Source organism: Neovison vison, chromosome 6 (genome assembly GCF_020171115.1).
Source record: "Neovison vison isolate M4711 chromosome 6, ASM_NN_V1, whole genome shotgun sequence".
NCBI classification, from domain to species: domain Eukaryota; kingdom Metazoa; phylum Chordata; class Mammalia; order Carnivora; family Mustelidae; genus Neogale; species Neogale vison.
In genome coordinates this window covers 53342758-53363413 of record NC_058096.1, presented here as the reverse complement: position 1 = coordinate 53363413, position 20656 = coordinate 53342758, and the positions used below count along the sequence as shown (strand labels likewise).

Below are 20656 nucleotides of genomic sequence, written 5' to 3'. Positions count from 1 at the left end.
TTGTTAGCTATTGTCATTTAGAAAGAACTGGACACCAAAACTGTGTTGATTTGGCAAGTGGTTGGTTGTGTTTCTTTGCTATGTTAATATCTACATAGTTTTAATTTCATGACATGGCTACAGTCAAATAATTTATCATAAAATCATCCTTTAGGTTTAAAACTCAAAGAAAATGCAAAGTTGCCAACATGTCAGCTGAAATCCTGTTTTAAACACTAAATAATTTAGGTAAGCTTACAATAGTCTTGTTTTTCACATAGGCAAATTGAAATAATTAAGTAGTCTCTAAAGTACAGTGAAGAGCTACAGTAACTAAACAGTAATTGTTTGTTGTTCAAACCAGTTATACCTGGTATTTTGTGAACCAGTATGGGTTTCACATGAGGGCATTTTTCAGTGACTGAAGTTTATTCCTTTAATCCCCAGAATGTTCTTGTTTCTCAGCCATTTTTATGGAAATATTTCTGAATTATATGTCACCCTTCCTGACTTTTCAAAATTGGTTATGCGACTGAGTGAATCAAAGGGCATAAGAAGCCACTACAATCAGCCTGACATACTTCTTGAAGCTTACATTTGCTATGAGATTTCAGGGGAGGTTTCTCGAAGAGAGGGGAGCCATACATTTAAATTAAAATCGCATATGATATTTGGCTCAGGATGTAAAAATCATGTAGATGTTTAAAGTAAAATAGACACTTCAAAGAAATTTCAGGGCTGTAGATGCTGGTCACAAGCCAGGGGATTAGGTCCTCCTGAGGTACTTCAGGGGGAAGGAGTGTAGCTCAGTGTAGTTAACAGTGTTTAACGTTTTAATGGAGCAGTGTCTCTGGGGTTATTCCACTTGTGAGGCTGTTTGCCCTTCTTTAAAGTACAGTTTTATCCACCAGCTCCCTGTCAAACCTTAGGGAAGGCAGCCCTTCATCCACTCAGTAGCTCCTCAAGTTTAAGTTTGTAACCCTTTATCTGTTCTTCACTGCTTCTAATTTGTAATATCTGAAAATTTCTGGAAGTTGTTAGTGGAATGTAAATAGTAATAATAATTTAAAATATTGCATCTCATTTTATACACAAATATACATATGCTTAGTGAGGTAACAAGGTGCCTTACATTACGTTCTTCTAGGAAAAAATGCAGCAGAAATTTTCCCCGCCTTTCGAGGACTTTGTTTAGGGCTGGTTGTTTTTTTGTTTTGTTTCATTTCTGTATTTTAAGACTTTAAGAGTGGTTTTAGATTCACAGCAAAAGTGAGGGGAACGTACAGATTTCTCACATACCCCCACCCCCATCCCCATACATGTGTAGTAGCTTTCCCCATGATCAACTTTCCCCATCAGAGGGGCACATTTGTTACAACTGATGAACCTACATTGATTGCCACCCAGAGTCCATGGTTTCCATTAGGATTCACTTTTGGCTCTGGGTTTGGAGAAATGTATAATGACACAGATCCTCTAAAATAGTATCATGCAGAGTATTTTCACTGCCCTAAAAATCCTCGGTGCTCCACCTTTTCTAGAATGTCATATAGTTGGAATCATATACTACGTACCTTCTCAGATTGGTTTCTTTCATGGTGTGATATGCATTTAAAGTAGGTTTAGTTTTCTAAGACCACCAAAGTGTCATCCAAAGTGGCTGTATCATTTTATATTCACACCAGCAATGAATAGGAGTTCCTGTTGCTCCACATCCTCTCCAGCATTTAGTGTTGTCAGTGTTCTTCATTTGGGTCATGGAAGAAGTGAATAGTGGTATCTCATTGTTTTAATTTACATTTCCCTGATGGTATATGATAAGGAGCGGGATCTCTCTATATCTGCTTATTTGGCATCAGTATATCTTTGGCAAAGTATCTGTGAAGGTATTTGGCCCATTTTTAATTCAGTCATTTTCTTATTATTGGGTTTTAACAGTTTTTTGGTGTATTTGGGATAACAGTTCTTTACAGATGTGTCTTTTCCACGTATTATAGCTTGTCTTTTTATTCTCTTGATGGTTTCTTTTACAGAGCAGAAATTTTTAATTTTAGTGAGTCTAACTTAACCACTTATTTCTCTCATGGATCATGCCTTTGGTGTTGTATCCAAAAAGTGATCACCAAACCCAAGGTCGTCTTTATTTCTCCTATTTATCTTCTAGGGGTTTTATTAACTGTTGTGAAGGTACAAAGTCTGTATCCAAAAAAAAAAATTTTTTTTTTTTTGCATGTGGATGTCCACTTGATTCAGCACCATTTGTTGAAAAGACTGTCTGCTTCACTGTATTACCTTTGCTCTTTTGTCACAGATTAGTTGACTCTTTTTATATGGGTCCGTTTCTGGACTCTTCATTATGGTTCATTGAATATTTGGCTATCCTTTTGACAATTCTACAGAGCCTTGATTACTGTAGCCTTATAGTAGATGTTGAGGTCAGGTAGTGTCAGTCCTCTTTGTTCTTCAATATCATGTTGGTTTATTTGTGGTCTTTTGTCTTGGTACATACTTTAGAAATTTGATGATACAAACAAAATAACTTGCCAGGATTTTGATTGGAATTGCATTGTAAATCAAATTGGGAGGACTATTTTACTCTCAGCTTCTCCCTAAATTCCTACATATTAAAGCTTCTGGAAGTGGAACATCACATTCCTCATGTAAGTTTTTTTATTATCTAAAAACAGTGGTGTAGGTATTCCAGAATAGATAACATAAGCCATACTTGCCTATGAATCAGTGCATGTGTGTGTGATAAATATTTTTGTAATGGATACCCTCAGAAAAATATTCAGTATAGGCTGTTCTTTAAAAGACTCTAGGTTTTATGTTCACAAATTAACATGAGAAAAGAATCAAGAGGATAGTTAGCAGCAAGGAAACTATACTTAAAATGTTATATTTTAATGATAAAAGTTCCTTGGTGTCCTTTATTAATTTTTCTGCATTTAGAGAAAAATGTTGACCTTCTAAGAGTCCTTCTCATCATCCTTATAATATGTGGATCTACCTTGTTCAGATATGAAAATTCATTAAGTAAAAATCTTGTTAGAAATATTATAAAATTGACTTTGATTATCTCTGGGATTGTCAGTACTCTCATCTTATTAGTAATTGGAGAGGTTTTCTCTTGTCCTATTTTTAATAATAGCCTGGCTGGGTTTGAGGTTTCTTACCAAATGTTTTGCCATTTCCATAATAATGGATCTTATTAAAGGTTTTATAAAGTTGCTTTTTAAAAAGGTATGGATAAAATGAAGAGTGACTAAAATAGAATGAATCCCCGATTATTATTGGTAATTGCTGAGCGTGCTGAGATGGGCTTTTGACTACTTCACTTCTTGGGCCTTTTCTCTCAGGATTTTCTGTTAAAATTGCAAATTTGGATTTCCCTATTCATCATGGTGGTCATTAGCATCCTTATTCTGAGTGCTAAAGAATTCTGTAAAGTTTGTCAGAGAAATAAAGAATAGTATTTATTCATTTCAGGAAGCAAAGGGCTAGGAAGAATTGGTAAGTATATAGACATAAAAGAATCAGATGTGGTCTTTAAATTTCTAGAGCACCAGGATTCCAATTTGTTAAAGACATACTTATCACTACCGGTATTTAAGAACTTAGGAGAAATTGTTAGACGAATATGCTGGTATGATGGTAATACAGGCAGGAGTTAAGGTACTCGGCTTTTGCATTTTGAAAGGAGCTGAAATGAAAAAAGATAATTTATTCTAAAGTTCTGAAAGCAAGTGTAATAGTAGAAAAAAGTGAGAATTACCCAAGATCAAGATAAAGGAATGGAATTATAAAAATCAACCATTCTGTAATGTTAAAGTGTGGTTCCATCTTCCCAACTCTTGTAGTTGCATTTATGTGAATGGTTGTTTTATATGGTGCAATAAATTCTCTACAGTTAATTCCATGTCCATACCCTGTTCCTATTCTTAACTAATTTTTCCATAGCTTTCCATTTCATTATCCTAACTTAATAAAATAGGCAGATAAAGATGGAGTGACCAAAGAAGGACTCCATTTAAGAAAGTGGCAGAATGGACAAGATCTTTTAAAGTATCCCTTGATTACTGTGTCTTCTTATTACACTAATTAGATTTTATTTATTCATTAGGAGATTAAAACCAGAAGAACAGAGGTAAAGTCTCTACAATAAGATAATGAAGAAAATAAATTAAACTGGGGAAAAAGCATTTACAACAATTGTAACATTAATTGAGGTTCACTATCCCAATAAATAAAGAGCTCATTTCAATGAGGGGTACCTAAAATAATATAGATAACGAGATAAAGAACATACAAAACCAGTAAGCTAAAGAAGAAATGCACAGGGCAAACAAAACCAAAACAAAACAAAATTGCATTATTTCTGACTATTAAAGCAGTTCAAAGTGAAACATCAACATATGCCACTGAAATGCCAGTCAACTATTGAAGTAAACAAATTCAAAACTAAAAATACTTTATGCTTTTGAGGTTTGTGCAGTGGAGAAGAATAAATTGTTTTTAACATGTGAAAGGGTCTTATGCATATTCATAAACTTTTACCCAGTTTAGTTATGAGCCTATTATCCTATGCTCAAAACATTCTGTGATTCTCCCCTTAAAAACTAAAATGCATGTCAACTATAGTCAAATAAAAGGTATTTTTTAATTAAATAAATTCAAAGTCTCAACAAAAAAATTAAAATGTGTATGACCAAAGACTTCATGTTATCACTTTATAATAGAAGAAAATTGAGAATAATCCAAGTGTTCATGGCAGGAAATAATTATGTAAATGTTGGTATATCCATATAATTCATCCTTTAAAATATATTCATGAAGAATGTTTAATGGCAGTTAGAATTCTTTTGCTATAATACTGTTAGCCAATATAGTGTACATTAAAAATGTGTATGTGTGATTAAGAAAGATCACCATTGGATATGTGTACATGTCCTCAAAACCTCTATATATTGTCTTATAATTCCAAATTTTATGTAGTGAATTATGTTCTTTAAAATGAGAGGAAAAAAGTGGAATGGTAAAAATGTAGTTGTGAAGACAAAGGAGAGGAGCACCAAAATCAATACAACTTATTTATTATGGTGAACAATTTGACAGCACCCATACCCTTCAACCTGTTAACCTCCTCTTTACTACTTCTGCTCTTATTATTTATTTCTATATTTAAGATACTTTCCAGATCAAGATGAAAAAAATAAAAATGCTTGTTAAATTCTAGAAGCTTGTGTTAATAATCAGAATTCATAACAGCAAATAATCCAAGTGACATTTTTGACTTTTGAATGCATTGTAAGACTTTAGTCTAATTATTTGTTTAGGTATTTGTTTAGGCCTTGAGAGTGAGAGGAATTGTTTAGGACAAAATAAGAAATAAGAGTGGGAACCTTTTGTTTAAGGATATCTCTAATAGAATTATCTTTTGGTAGTGAAGTTGAGCAAACTTTGACTGGAGCTCTGGAGATGTAATAGATGGTATTTTATCAGTTATATATCAAAAGAGTCAACACTCCTAATTATATCATCCAAATAAAAATCAAATGTTTTGTAGCAGCTTTTATTTCATTTAATTTTATTAGCCCATAAGGCCTCCATGAAATGGTTTAACCTTTTTGAAATCCACAGGTGGATATTAACATGGGCGTGATTTGTGCAAGACTGTATGGCATTTTAAAGTTCTAGCTGCATTCAATTATTACATATGGAAAATATACATGGAGGAAGTCAGATTACATGTCTAATTTTATGGTCATTGTTTTTTATAATCAGTTGGCTTTAGTACTTCAGTTTGACAGTTAGCCACACTTGAAATTCATATTCCAATCAAGTGTATCCTGAGCCACGAAAATACCTCACTGTTAATATTCAGGATTAAATAAACATTTTCCTACTCTTCTACTGAAGGAGTTTTATGTACATGTGCTAAATCTGCATTTCTATAAAGAATGGAGATGGTAGTGGTTGTGAGGACTGTGGACACATCAGTAAGAGGTGTGTAAGTTAGCACAGTTCAGTCTTAGAATTGAAATCCAAGCCAGAGAATAAATTCCAGGCTTGTTTGTCGTTGTCCTTTCCCCCCACAACTTCCTTTATCACACATCAGAAGTAGAGAACAGTAAATGGCCTGAGTGATCTTGGGATGGGGATTAGACCTGTGGGAGAAGACACAGGAAGAAGGGCTGAGGGAAATGGCTGACTGTAGAATCTATCTGAAAAGAATAAAAATCGGCTGACTAAAGGTGACTGGCCACATGCCTGTGTCACACCTCAGCCTTAGAGTCATTTGTCCTTCCTACCTACAAGGGGAAATTCTGATACTGTGGAATCACAGTCCTTTAAAAGACTGTTAAATATCTTCTCCCATTCCCTGGGTTGCCTCTTTGTTTTCTTGACTGCTTCCTTTGCTGTGCAGAAGCTTTTGATTTTGATGAAGTCCCAAAAGTTCATCTTTGCTTTTGTTTCCTTTGTCTTTGGAGACGTATCTTGAAAGAAGTTGCTGTGGCTGATATCGAAGAGATTACTGCCCATGTTCTCCTCTAGGATTCTGATGAATTCCTGTCTCACGTTGAGGTCTTTTATCCATTTTGATTTTATCTTTGTGTACAGTATAAGAGAATGGTCAAGTTTCATTCTTCTACATATAGCTGCCCAGTTTTCCTAGCACCATTTATTGAAGAGACTGTCTTTTTTCCACTGTATATTTTTTCCTGTTTTGTCAAAGATTATTTGACCATAGAGTTGAGGGTCCATATCTGGGCTCTCTTCTCTGTTCCACTGTCTATGTGTCTGTTTTTATGCCAGTACCATGCTGTCTTGGTGATCACAGCTTTGTAGTAAAGCTTGAAATCAGGTAACATGATGCCCCTTGTTTTATTTTTGTTTTTCAACGTTTCCATAGCGATTCAGGGTCTCTTCTGATTCCATACAAATTTAGGATTATTTGCTCCAGCTTTTTGAAGAATACCGGTGGAATTTTGATCAGAATAGCATTAAAAGTATAGATTGCTCTAGGCAGTATAGACATTTTAACAATGTTTATTCTTCCAATCCAAGAGCATGGAATGTTCTTCCATCTTTTTGTGTCTTCTTCAATTTCCTTCATGAGTGTTCTGTAATTCCTCAAGTAAAGATCCTTGGTGGAGAATTAAGAGATTCTGAGACATCTCCTGATCTAAAATACCATGATACTGTGACACACATAGTTTATATCAGGATTTCTTTCTCTTATATGTATGATCATTTTTATTCCAGAAGGTTCAGATTCCTGGCCATGTGAAGCTCCATGTCTTTTTGGGTAGAATCGTTATTTTATCAAGAATCACTGGCTGTGTTAAAATCAGTTTGTTATGACTACGGAGTTTCTACTTTTTTCCTTCTAATTTAATGACAATTGAGTTTGGTTTTTTGGTTTATTTGGGGTTTTTTGCCTCTCACAGGGTGAGAAATATAAAAAAGAATCATGGAAGTACTAAAGAGAAGAAAAGGTTCTTAAAATTGTCATGTGATATTATGGGTAAATTTGTTGACCTATTTTATTAGTTGGCACCCTTGAGAGAAACAAAGAATTGACAGTTTAGCAATGTCATGACAATATTCAGGCATATCTGAGGTATAGTCTAGATGATTTTGTGTAGCCACTCAAATTTATTTTTAAGAAGCCTCAGGGTGCTTCGTGGCTCAGTCTGTTAAGTATCTGTCTCTTGGTTTCGGCTCAGGTCATGATCTCATGGGTCCTGAGATGGAGCCCTACATTGACCTCTCTACTCAGCAGGGAGTTGGTTTGAAGCTTCTCTCCCTGTGCCTTGCCCCCTCCCAATAGAAAAACAAATCTGTAAAAAAAAAAAAAAAAAAGAAAGCCTTTACAGTAGGGACCATAACTCCCCACTCCTTAAGTGTGGTCTGAATTCCATGCAGAGAGTATAGAATGGAAGAGGGAAGAAAAAAGGAGTAATTTGACAGGGAAGAAACCTTGACAAATAGTATCTTAGCCATGTAATCAAGGTCAGCATCAACAAGGATGAATCTTGGTGGTGGTGTGTCCCTTGATATAATGTGGTTAATATATTACTTCACTTTCGTCTTCCTTCCAGAGCCCCGTAGCCCTGGTCTAATCTTGAGAAAAACACCAAACAAACTCCAATTTTAGTTAATTAGAAAAAACTTTACACAATGTAGCTAAGTGTGGTATGAACACAAATCGATCATCCCCTCTCAGATAAAGACAGAATGGCCAAATCTTTGTCACTGTTGCTACAGCTCAAATTAAATCATCAGTTGTTGACATTGGCTGCTCTTAAAAAGGGGAGTAATGTTAGGAGAAAAATGGTTAACAACAAGCCTAACACTCTAAAAATACTAGCATTAGGAAAGAGATGACTTTCAAAGCATAGTAGGTATAAAAGTAAAACCTAGATCTCCAAAGAGCTAGTAACTTAGCCTTGAAAAGGAAACTGCCTGATATTTTATAGCAGAATATTGTTTACTTTGGTAAGAATGTTTGATTAATTGGTATGGTTTTTGTATGAAATCACAATCAGGTTGTGTCACATTAAAAGAAAAATTCCAAAATGAAAGAAGGTTGCATATGTACAAATCAAAGTACTTGTTACTAGCTTTTCGATGCCATTTTATCTAGAAGACAAAGAAGAAAACCTTTAGTAGCAAAGAAAAACATTTCACTTGAGGATTTCTTTTCCATGTGAAATCCTGGGGAAAAAACAATTGGGCTGTTCTTATTTTACATACACATTTTTATTTTTTAGACCCTGCCTGATTTAATTGGTTGGTAGGAAAATAGGCCATGCAATGGATACTTTGTATGGAGCAAAATGACTTCTAAGTTCTAGAATATACTATACATCAAAGATTTAAGAAAACTCTATAGTACAGAAACCAAGAGCAATGTGCATTACTGCATTGTGTATTTCTGGCTTCCTCATAAAATGTGGAATTTTTTTGCAGGAAATGTTTCCATTTGATTGTTTTTAAACTATGGTTTTACTCTTCTTTTTTACTAGGACTTGTCTGCTGTATGTAAGAGAAATTTACCCATTTATTCTTTACATAATACTGCCCTTGAGGGACAGTGTGAGTGCTTTCCATCTATTAATCAGAGTAAACTGAGTTTAACATATGTTCAATGGCAGACATCTTCTCAAACCAAATGTCTTCCTTAAGAACTGAAAGGCATACACTTTATACATCAAATCAACGTCATCTTTCTCCTTCTCTGTTCTAGTGCACTGACAGGCAAAATTCCCCAGTCACATCGCCAGGATCCTCTCCCCTTGCACAGAGAAGAAAGCCACATCCAGATCCTCTCCAGATCCCTCATCTAAGCCTGCCACCAGTGCCTCCTCGCCTGGATCTAATCCAGAAAGGCATAGTTCGGTCTCCCTGTGGCAGCCCAACTGGTTCACCAAAGGTAAACAGATTTTATTAGAAACACTGGTAATTTAAGTGACACTTATTGATTGCTCAGGTTCCTTTGAATTCTATTCCTTGAATTTCTTGTGCTCTTAATTGTTTATGAAGAACTTTGATGTGTTTCTCATTTTGTTTATGGTAAGCCTACTACCATATTTTTGCTTTATTACTGTAAAAGTTACATAATTATTCAGAGAGAACATATGTCTATAATACCTACCTGATTTGCAAAAATGCATAGAAGAGTAAACATGGTTATTCTGTAGAATGGATTTAAAAAGTCATTATAAGTATTAAAACAAATTACATCCCCTTATCGAATGATATTTTACACTCATTTTCACCATGTCATGACAAGAAAAAATGTAATGGGGGTATATTTGCATAAGGGCTTACGATGTGATAAAGTATCAGCCATATCTCAAGGTGACTCAGAAGAGGAAGCTATTTGTATAGTACTTTTTATACCCGAAGGAATTAATTACAAAGAATTACAATATTTGCAAAGTAATTACTTTACTCTTTAATTTCAAAGACAGAATTCTAACTATGTAAATCTAAGCCTATAGTTTGTTTTAGTTTTATGAGGACTTTTTTCCCCCAAATTTGATAAGGGCTTATTTTGCTTTATTAAATATAAGACTTAAAAAGTTCATTCCATTTGGTGATATGCTTTAGAGTCTAAAATGAATCAGAAGCACAATATTTTAGTAGTAGTTGACCTTGATTATAGTTAACATGGTTTTAAGATTAGATTAAGACTTTGTAGGATGGTATTTAGTTAGAATTATGTAAACATGCGGCACATTCCTTTTTTCTATAGTATTTTCTACCCATAAAAGCACAAAATCATTCATCAGATGAACCGTCTATCTAAAAACAAAACCATAGGGGCGCCTGGGTGGCTCAGTGGGTTAAGCCGCTGCCTTCGGCTCAGGTCATGATCTCAGGGTCCTGGGATCGAGTCCCGCATCGGGCTCTCTGCTCAGCGGGGAGCCTGCTTCCTCCTCTCTCTCTCTCTCTGCCTGCCTCTCTGCCTACTTGTGATCTCTCTCTCTGTCAAATAAATAAATAAATAATCTAAATAAATAAATAAATAAATAAGATAAAAACAAAGCCATAAAAGTCACATAGATTCAGTTCAGGTACATGTACCTTCATAATTCCAGATGGGATTTAGACTGATTTTTTTTCTTTTTAAGGATCCATAAAAATTCAGATAAGTTCTACAAATAATGCTGCTCTATTATTTGTGATTTTCCACTCTTCTGGTAATAATTGGTAAAATAGGATCAAAGCAGATTTGCCCCCTTAGCAGTTGCTTTATGTTGCAGTAGCAAATACGAAAATGGCAACACCAACACTTTCATTCTTTCGAAGATATTACAAATCAAGCTGCTCTTTCAAAAGCAAAACAACAACAACTTTGATAGTTTTCTTTCTCTCTCCTTAATTGTGTAAGGATGCAAATAAATTAAAGATTAAATGTTATTTTCAGTCAGTCAAAATCATCACATAATTTTGATACTCTGCTACTGTTTCCTGTAGAGTCTTTACAGTCCGTAACACTTTATGTTTAGTTTATGTATTCATTTTCATTCATTTATGTTTAGTTTAACATTTTATGTTTAGTATAGTCCTTAACATTTTAAGTTAAGTTTATGTATTCATTTTCTTCAAAAAATTCTAATGACATATGTAAGCTTTTCACTAATTTTTAAAAATGTAATAAATTGATGATAAAACGAAACATTAAAAGGTGACACAGGAAATCTGCTAAAATTCCGTTATGGCTTAGAAAACAAAAATGATAATAGATTAGTCTGGAAATCACTTTTCAGTGTGTGGTACAACTTCTAATTTATTTATTTTTCTATTGTATCTCTTCAGTCTTCTCCTTGCATGGTGAGAAAACAAGATAAACCACTCCCAGCACCACCTCCTCCCTTAAGAGATCCTCCTCCACCTCCACCTGAGAGACCTCCCCCAATCCCACCTGACAATAGACTGAGTCGTCACTTCCATCATGTGGAAAGTGTGCCTTCCCGAGACCAGCCAATGCCTCTTGAAGCCTGGTGCCCCCGGGATGTGTTTGGAACTAATCAGTCAGTGGGATGTCGACTCTTAGGGGATGGCTCTCCAAAGCCTGGAATCACAGCAAGTTCAAATGTAAATGGAAGGCACAGTAGAATGGGCTCTGACCCCGTGCTTATGCGGAAACACAGACGCCATGATTTGCCTTTAGAAGGAGCCAAGGTAAGAAATAAGCAAAGCAGAAGCTAAACAGTCTTCTCAGACTCGACTGATAGAAGGTAGTAAAGTAGTATAAAGGGTTGGGAGTGGTTTGTTTTTTGGTTGTTGTTGTTTGTTTATTTATTTATTTGCCTGGTGTGGCACTTCCCTGAAGACCTTTAATTATCTCCAAGTTATAAATAATCAGAAGCTCATTAAAACTTAAAAAGTCAGGAAGACAGTTCTAAGTAATGATTTAATTTTAATGCAAAAACACTAGACAGTCTGTGGGAGATTTATTTCACCTTCCCTTATTTCATCTGCCAAAACTTTTTCTTATTAATAACTTGTTGGTGGGAGAATCCGCACTGTTTCTTTTTTTAACTCACCTGATCCTATCTAATCTGGAAAAAAGTTGACTATAGCATATCATAAATAGGCCACTGGAATTGTGGCCAAGGACAGTCACCTTGTGCATCTAGGTAAAATGAACTTCTCCCAGACATAAAGACACCACTTCCAGGTCCTTCTTACAGAGTAAACTCTTTCTCCATAAAACTGAAAGAGACAGCACGTGTGTTGAGCTCTGACTTAAAAGATATCACCACTGTCATTTATAGATCCAGGAAAGAATTTTAGCTTGCAGCGAACCAAAGAGGCAGCAGCAGAAATCACTGAGTTTAGAATTCTTGATAGGCCCTTGGCAAAGTTGTACTCGATTTTCTAGTATTTGCTTCCATGATATTTTTGGCTCTGAGATCAGATGGTTGTCGTCTTCCCTCCTCTGAAGGAGGCTTTGCCTCTTTTGAAGACTGTAATATTAAAGTGATGCCTCCCTATTGATCTTTAATTGTTATTTTAGAAGAATAAGCAATTCCTTCAAAGTAATGGTTTGCACGTGATGAGTTCAGCGTATATTCAAGAAAAAAAGAAATGTGAATTATGACACATATTCAACTTCTGTGTGTCTCTGTGTCTGTGTGTGCGTGTGTGTGTGCCTGTGCATATGAGCGCACATGTGCTCGAGTGTCAAGGTTAAGTGATAATGAAAACTTTGTATAATAATATTTAACTTCAGAGATTCGAGGGTAGGATATGAAGAGTCAAAATGTCTAGTGTGGCATTCAAAACAAAGGGGAGGAGCGGTGGGAGTTTGCCATGACTCATTGCCATGACTCACCTCAGTACCTTCATTCAGCATTTTAAATATATCATCTATTTTAAATATAATGATCTGTAAAGGTTTCCCCCAAGGTCATCTAAACATGTAAATGGAAGAAAAAGTACTTACAAAAGCATTCTGATAATGTTTTCTGAAAATGGAGTGCTTATCATCTTCGATTGTGTATTTCTACAACCTAGAGCCTGTATCAGAAGGATCTGCTGGGTTTTTTCCTTTTCTGGGTTTTTTCTTTTTTTTCCTTTAGCCTCTATTTTTATTTTTTTTAAAGATTTTATTTATTTATTTGACAGACAAGAGATCACAAGTAGGCAGAGAGGCAGGCAGAGAGAAAGAGAGGAAGGGAAGCAGGCTCCCCACCGAGCAGAGAGCCGAATGTGGGGCTCTATCCCAGGACCCTGAAACCATGACCCGAGCTGAAGGCAAAGGCTTAACCCACTGAGCCACCCAGATGCCTCTAGCCTTTATTATTTTTCATTCATACCTGATCATACTTGTCTTGAGATGAGTGTTGGAATGAGCTCTGCCATGAATTGATTGGTTACATTTCGCTACATACTACAATTTATTTTGTAATGGATTTTGGATGGATTTTGAATGGATTTTGGATGGATTTTGAATGGATTTTGGAAATACTTATGTAATTATTTTAGCCAATTCATTGAAGACATCTTATTTCCAGATCCTTTTACATAATGTGTTATACAGTTTTGGCACTAATATAAGCCTGCCCTTTTAAGCCCTAGAACATACTGGCTGTTAATTTTTGTATGGAAGGTTACCATTTTTTTAATTGGTGTTATAATTCCGTAGGCTATAGGTATGAAATTTTATTATGTTAACTGGAGGTATGAAATATTAATAGTGAATTCAGTTTTGAAGATTCCTTTAAATGTTTTCTATGTGAATGTTCGTGTCCTAATTATTGATACACATTAATGTCCCAGAGAACATTGAGTGAATTGTTCAATATCTCTTAGCGAAAGCTGAATTTTAATCTTGTTTAGTTCTGGCTAAATAGCCTCATTAAGATTCTTTAAGGTTTAATCTCATATGTTGTGTATATTAATAATGCAATGTTTATATTCTTGAAGTAAATTTCATGTTACAATCAGACATAAAGTTTTAACCAAAATTATATGTCTAAGATTTATGATTTCAGTCTAGTTGTTCAACTTCTATGGTGGATTATAAAGAAGGATCTACCTATAGTTAATGTAATAAGGAGTGTAAAAGAGATGACTCCTCTTTTTCTCTTTTATTATCTTTATGAAGGAACTTCAGTAGACCACTATAGCATACATCATATTTTACATAATTTACATATAGTAAATCATAATTTACATATAGTAGAAAAAGCCTAACTCCTCTTCCCATTTCTCTGTTGGGAAACCTAAGAGGCTGGCTTCAGCTAACATCTGACAGAAGACTGAGTCCATCTGCGATCTTGGGGTTCTCAGTTTCTGTGATCCTGCCTTGGAGTTTGCTTCTCACCTTATTATCTTTATAGTTCCTCCATCCAAACTGGTTAAATTTCACATTCGTTAAGTACTTTCTAGATGCAAGACCGTCCTGGTGTCTAGGATAACTGGAATCCCAGTGTTTTCTTCCCTTTCAAATTTAACAAAAAGTTTTTATAAACTGACAAGGATAAGGCATACCTAGTAGCTGAATTTTAACAGGGCTAACCATATTATCAACACAGATGAACCAGGCTCTGGAATCAGAACTGAGTCTTGTAAGTGGGATTGACTCCTTAATTTCTTTCTTCTGTCTTGTTGTTGGTATAAAGAAATGCAGCTGATTTCTGTGCATTGATTTTATATCCTGACACTTTACTGAATTCCTGTGCAAGTTCTAGCAGATTTGGAGTGGAGTCTTTTGGGTTTTCCACATATAGTATTATATCATTTGCAAAGAGTGGTAGATTGACTTCTTCTTTGCCTATTTGGATGCCTTTAATTTCTTTTTGTTGTCTGCTGAGGCTAGGACTTCTAGTACTATGTTGAATAGCAGTGGTGATAATGGACATCCTTGCAGTGTTCCTGACCTTAGCAGAAAAGCTCTCAGTGTTTCTCCATTGAGAATGATATTTATGGTGGGTTTTTCATAGATGGCTTTGATGATATTGAGGGATGTACCCTCTTTCCTTATACTTTAAAGAGTTTTGATCAGGAAAGGATGCTGTACTTTGTCAAATGCTTTTTCAATATCTATTGAGAGTATCATATGGTTCTTGTTCTTTCTTTTATTAATATATTGTATCACATTAATTTGTGGATGTTGAACCAACCTTGCAGCTCTGGAATAAATCCCACTTGGTCGTGGTGAATAATCCTTTTAATGTACTGTTGGATCCTATTGGCTTGTATTTTGGTGAGAATATTTGCATCTGTGTTCATCAAGGATATTGGCCTGTAATTCTCTTTTTTGATGGGATCCTTGTCTGGTTTTGGTATCAAGATAATGCTGGTCTCATAAAATGAGTTTGGTAGTTTTCCTTCCATTTCTATTTTTTGGAACAGTTTCAGGAGAATAGGAATTAATTCTTCTTTAAATGTTTGGTAGAATTCCCCTGGGAAGCCATCTGGCCCCGGGCTCTTGTTTGTTGGAGATTTTTGATGACTGCTTCAATCTCCTTACTGGCTATGGGTCTGTCAGAACTGAGTCTTACTTCCTACTCTAGAATTTACTATCTGGAGGTGAGTAACATACTACATCTTTGCCCCAACTCCACTTATTTTTCTTACCTTTTTTTAAATGAACAGGAAGATTGATTTATGACATAAAAAATTTCCTTATTGTTTTAAATTCCAGTATTATTAATATACAGTGTTATATTAATTTCAGGTTTAGAAGTTGTTCAGCACTTGCATACATCACCCAGTACTCCTCATCACAAGTGCACTACTTAATCCCCGCCCCCCATGCCTCCCCCAACACACACACACACACCTGGTACCTTTGGGAACCAGAGTTAAGAGTGTTTCTTGGTTTGTCTGTCTTATTTTTCTTACTTTGTAAAATGGAAGACTAATAGTACCTTATCTAGGAGAATAGTTACCTTCCGAATACCTAAATCCTTCTACTCCTCAGGTCTGGAATAAAACCAAAAGTAACAGGTAGACATGAAGGAGCAGTAGAAGTTGTAATAGTTGACATTTTCATTCAAAATAGTTGCCTTTTTTTTTTTAACAAATTTGAAACCCAAATCAGCTCTTTCTCTCCTTCCTCTTTTTATTTAGCATAATTCCTAATAAGTACATAGTAAGCACTTGGTTGCTGAATTAGTGCAGTATTTAAGCTGATGATAGAAGCAAGAGAGTGCATATGTGTTGGGGTTGGGGCGGGCGAGGGCGGGTCAGGGAAAGGGCTTGGAGAGAAAGGACATCCGTGATATACAAGGAGGAAAAACAGTTGTGTGTGTGTGTGTATGTGTGTGTGTGTGTGTGTGTGTGTGTTTTAATGTATTTTTCCAGCACTGACCTTCAGCCAAAGGTAGCCTGTAATTTTCTCATTTGAAATCGGAATCTTTCCTCCTATTTTTCATGAGAATGGTAAAGGTTACAATGTATCCTCACCTTCCATATCTGGTGTGCAGTTTTTAAAATATTTTATCATGGGAATAAAGGGGAAGGGGATCTAGATATTTGGAAGTTGATGTATCTTCACATAACTGTCAGTCTCTCCAACGGTAAGCAAACACACGCTTGTGTGAAATAGGAACAAGTCTCATTTAGACTTGTTTTCATTAGAGCGAATACTTCAAATGAACTATTAGCTTCCCATTTTCAAGATAAGAAAACTCGAGTAAGCACGACATGCTTAGATTAGAATTCGATATACCGGCAGGAGACTTCATAAAGTGAACACCCATAAATGGAAAGACCACTCACTTTCCTTCATTGTGAGTCCTCTGTCACTGTGCCACTTCCCATCATCCATTAGAGGCATCTGCTCTTTCTGTTTGCATCTTCACTAGATAAATGGTAAGGGAAGCAAGAATAAATTAAATCCTAATTATACCATTTGCTACTTGTAGAGAGCTGTGAGGGAAAGAGCCATTCAGCTCATCATTAAAATGAAGTGCAAGAATTTTCTCTGACTTTCATTGACTCCCTTTCTCTCCTCCCTCCCACCTGGCATCCTCAAATTAGTTAAGGTAATACTTTCCTTTTAACATGAATCTGCAAGCCAAGAGTTATTAGGTTTATTTATCTTGTTTGATTGGTAAGAAATTTCTTTCCTGCAGTACTGTTTTCTTTCTCTGAAATTCTCAGATTCTAACCACATTAGAAACCTGTTCCTTAAATATTTTGTTGGCTAGATATTTATCGTTGGTGGTGGTTTGTCTGTTTGTTTAAATTAGCTGAGGTAAGGGGTGCCTGGGTGGCTCAGTGGGTTAAGCCTCTGCCTTCAGCTTAGGTCATGATCTCAGGGTCCTAGGATCGAGCCCCGCATTGGGCTCTCTGCTCAGCAGGGAGCCTGCTTCCCCCCTCCCTGCCTGCTTCTCTGCCTGCTTGTGATCTCTCTCTGTCAAATAAATAAATACAATCTTTGAAAAAAAATAAAATAAAAATAAAAAATAAATTAGCTGAGGTAAAAATATTTGCATTAAATATGTTTTAAAATATTATTGGACACTTGAGATTTATCTGCTTGTATCCAGATACTAACATTATATTAAAGTATCTTTATTTGTTCCTCTTGAAAGTTTAAGAATACTGCTGTTTCTAATATGATAAAAACTGTCTCTGACTTATGATGTTACTTCAAATGACATTATTCTAAAATGACCCTGTGTACAATAATCTTTAGAAGATGCTGCTAGATAAATACATAGAAAGATTTCCCTTTTTGAGATTGTGGCTTTTGCTTTTTGGTGGAAAGGCACATATTTATATGAATGACCTCAAGCTTATCTATAAATCTGAAGGACTATCAAAAAATAAATTCCCAGTGTACACTGGTGTCATTTCCAATCTGATTTTGTAGAAGGACAAATTGTAGTGATATTTTTGGGTAGTGTTTGTGTGGCTTCACGTACATGGGATACAGAAAAAGAATTGCATTTGGGGTTTTGTACAAATAAAAAGTTTTGTCTTAATTGTCCTAAGATTATCACAAAAGCATGCATTTTCCCCTGTATCTCAAGGGTCCTAAATACTTTAAGCTTAATTTTTAGACAACATTTGAATCAGAAGAAGGCATTTCAAACTTCACGATTTGCACCCATGCTCTCGTGAGGCATGTAGAAACGTATTAATCTAGGATAACCTAAAATTTATAATAAGTTACTTGATAACTCTGATTAACTTCTTCCATAAGTCTAAGCTTCCCCAATGTCTTTTTATTTCTTCAACTTCTTTTAGCTCTATGAGTACTTAGAATGTTCAAGACACCAGGGGAAATATGAAATGAATAAAGCAAAGTCTAGTGAGAATGAGACGGGTGTACGATTAGTTCACTAAAAGATAAGGCATAGGAGAAGCGTTCATAAAGAACAATACGGGCTCCTCAAGAAGAAAAGCAAATCTAATTGAGATGCAGTGTAAAAGAAGGAATAAAGAAAGCTGGGTGCAAGAAGGTCACTGGCTTATAGACATGAAAAGATTGGAGGGTGTTTCTGTAGACAAGACAGGGAGGAATGGCAGGAAGGAAGGGAGAATGGGCATAGCGAAGGAAGTCCATTTGGGATGGATATGACGTAGACTATACGCAGGGTAGATGAAATTACAGCAGTGCAGACTGAAACCAATAATATAGTGTCCTGAATTCTACACTCAGTTGTCTTTCATTTGTTAGCCAGGAAAGAGGTTTTAAAGTTTTTCGTTGTTGTTCCTGCTTTTTGGCAGAAGAGTCATAGGATCAGAATATTTAAATTGGTGGCATTTTCAATGAAGTTGTGGTAGTTTGGGGACAGTCTGCTGGGAAGGCAGAAGAAAAAGATGTCTCCTTAGTTAAAGAATTAAAGAAGAAGAAGAATGTGGGGCACCTGGTAGCTCATTTGGTTAAGGGTCTGTCTCTTGATTTTGGCTCCGGTCGTGATCCCAGGATCGTTACATCAAACCGCTTGTGGGGCTTCACACCAAGGGTGGAACCTGCTTGAGATCTGAAGATTCTCCCTCTTCCTCTGCCCCTCCCTGCTCCCCACCCCGACTCCCTTTACTCTCTTAAGGGGGTGGGGGGGAGAAGGCCTGAATCTGTGAAGTTTCAGTGTAAACTCTTTCAATCAGTGCTCTCAATCTGCACTTTTGAGGAACAATTTTTTTTCCTCTTTATAAACAGGCTTTTCAGATTCCCAGAGAACATAAAATATTTATTTTTAGCTCAACCGGTAATTTATTGCACTCACTCGGGTTGTGGCAGCTGAAATGATTCTAAGTCTGCTGGAATGTGTGCAGGTGGGAGCGCGGCATCCAGAACGGAGTGGTGTTTGGGATCTGTTTTGTCACCATGTAACTCTAATATCACCTCTAATGAGGGAGATGGGCAAAGGAGAGAATGGAACTCCCAACATAGCTCCTAGTTTTTAGAGTGATACCTCAGGCTTTAGGATTGAGATTGTATAATTCTGAAAAGCAATCATTGATATATTTCAAATGTGTTCTTTAAACTGTGTTTCTTATTTTAAACTGATAGAGAAGGGCATGGACTTTCATTTTGCATTCTAAGAGCTTCGATACCATTTTAGAAATACCAGTGGAGGAAAAGAAATCGGTAGGTCATTGATGGGGCTATCGGGCTTTTCAGGTTATAGTACAACCTTTTGCCCCCTCATTAGCCTACCTTTTAATTATGAATTAATAGGAATTTAGGTAAGAGCCTCATGATAAAACTTTAATGATTACTTGAAGATTTTAAAATACATTTCACCTTTTTCATAATGTGTATGAATATACGATGTTATTCTCTTTTTTTTTTATCACTTTAATTTCAAGTTGTTGCATTAGTAACAAGCAATTGTTCGGTCTCTGTAGTATAACTGAGAAACCTAGAAATCAGAATTTCTTACCCTGAGTAATTAAATACCAGTTCTCTATGGTACCTTATAAGCAAGGTGACAGTTCTAGTTTGTGCTGTTCACGTGGAAAATTTCATTTAAAATTGCATGCACTTTAAAAGCCAGAACAGGTCTCTCGTTGCCCATAGTGTTGAAGCTTCAGCCTTGCAAGATGAAAGGTATTTCTGATAGTACTCATGTACTGTTTTATCAAGAAGTTTAAAAATGTTCTGTTAACCCCAGAGAGATATAATTTAGAATACTTTTATTTGCAAGAATTGAAAGAATTGCACCAGTACCATTTTCTCTTCACGGAATCCTATAGAGAATGGTAACTTTTCCATAAAAACTGATTGGTATTTGGGAAATGTTACTGTCTGTGTATCTAGCTACCTGTGTCAGATTTATAGAAATTATCGTACATATCCCTTCTCAGTGTGTTCCAGTATCATGTTGTATTGTATTTTTTAAGTATAACGTACTCCTTGGGGTGATGGTGAATGATCGCTATGGTGCTACTGACTCCTAAGTAAATTATATGATATTTCGCTTGTTTAAATAAACTGACATTACCCATGCTTTTCAAAATTACAGTTTTCCTAAGAGCTGCTACTGTTTTTAGGTCCTCCAGAAGTTAAATTTTAAACTAGCCCTCTGATTTCCTTTCAGGTCTTTTCCAATGGTCACCTGGGAAGTGAAGAATATGACGTTCCTCCCCGGCTTTCTCCTCCTCCTCCCGCAGCCACTCTCCTCCCTAGCCTCAAGTGAGTTCTGTTCAATTTGGACATCTCTTGTCCGTGCATTAAGTGATGGTAATAGTG

At 35.8% G+C, this 20656-nt stretch overlaps 1 protein-coding gene across 2 annotated transcripts in view; it reads left to right on the top strand.

The window, feature by feature from the left end:
- CBLB (Cbl proto-oncogene B) overlaps positions 1-20656 on the top strand; it is a 218689-nt gene that overhangs the window by 146795 nt on the left and 51238 nt on the right. For both annotated transcript variants that reach the window (XM_044251309.1, XM_044251308.1), the window contains exons 11-13: positions 9233-9418; positions 11311-11676; positions 20505-20599. In XM_044251309.1, coding sequence (XP_044107244.1) covers positions 9233-9418; positions 11311-11676; positions 20505-20599 — 647 coding nt within the window. The remainder of the gene's footprint in view (positions 1-9232; positions 9419-11310; positions 11677-20504; positions 20600-20656) is intronic.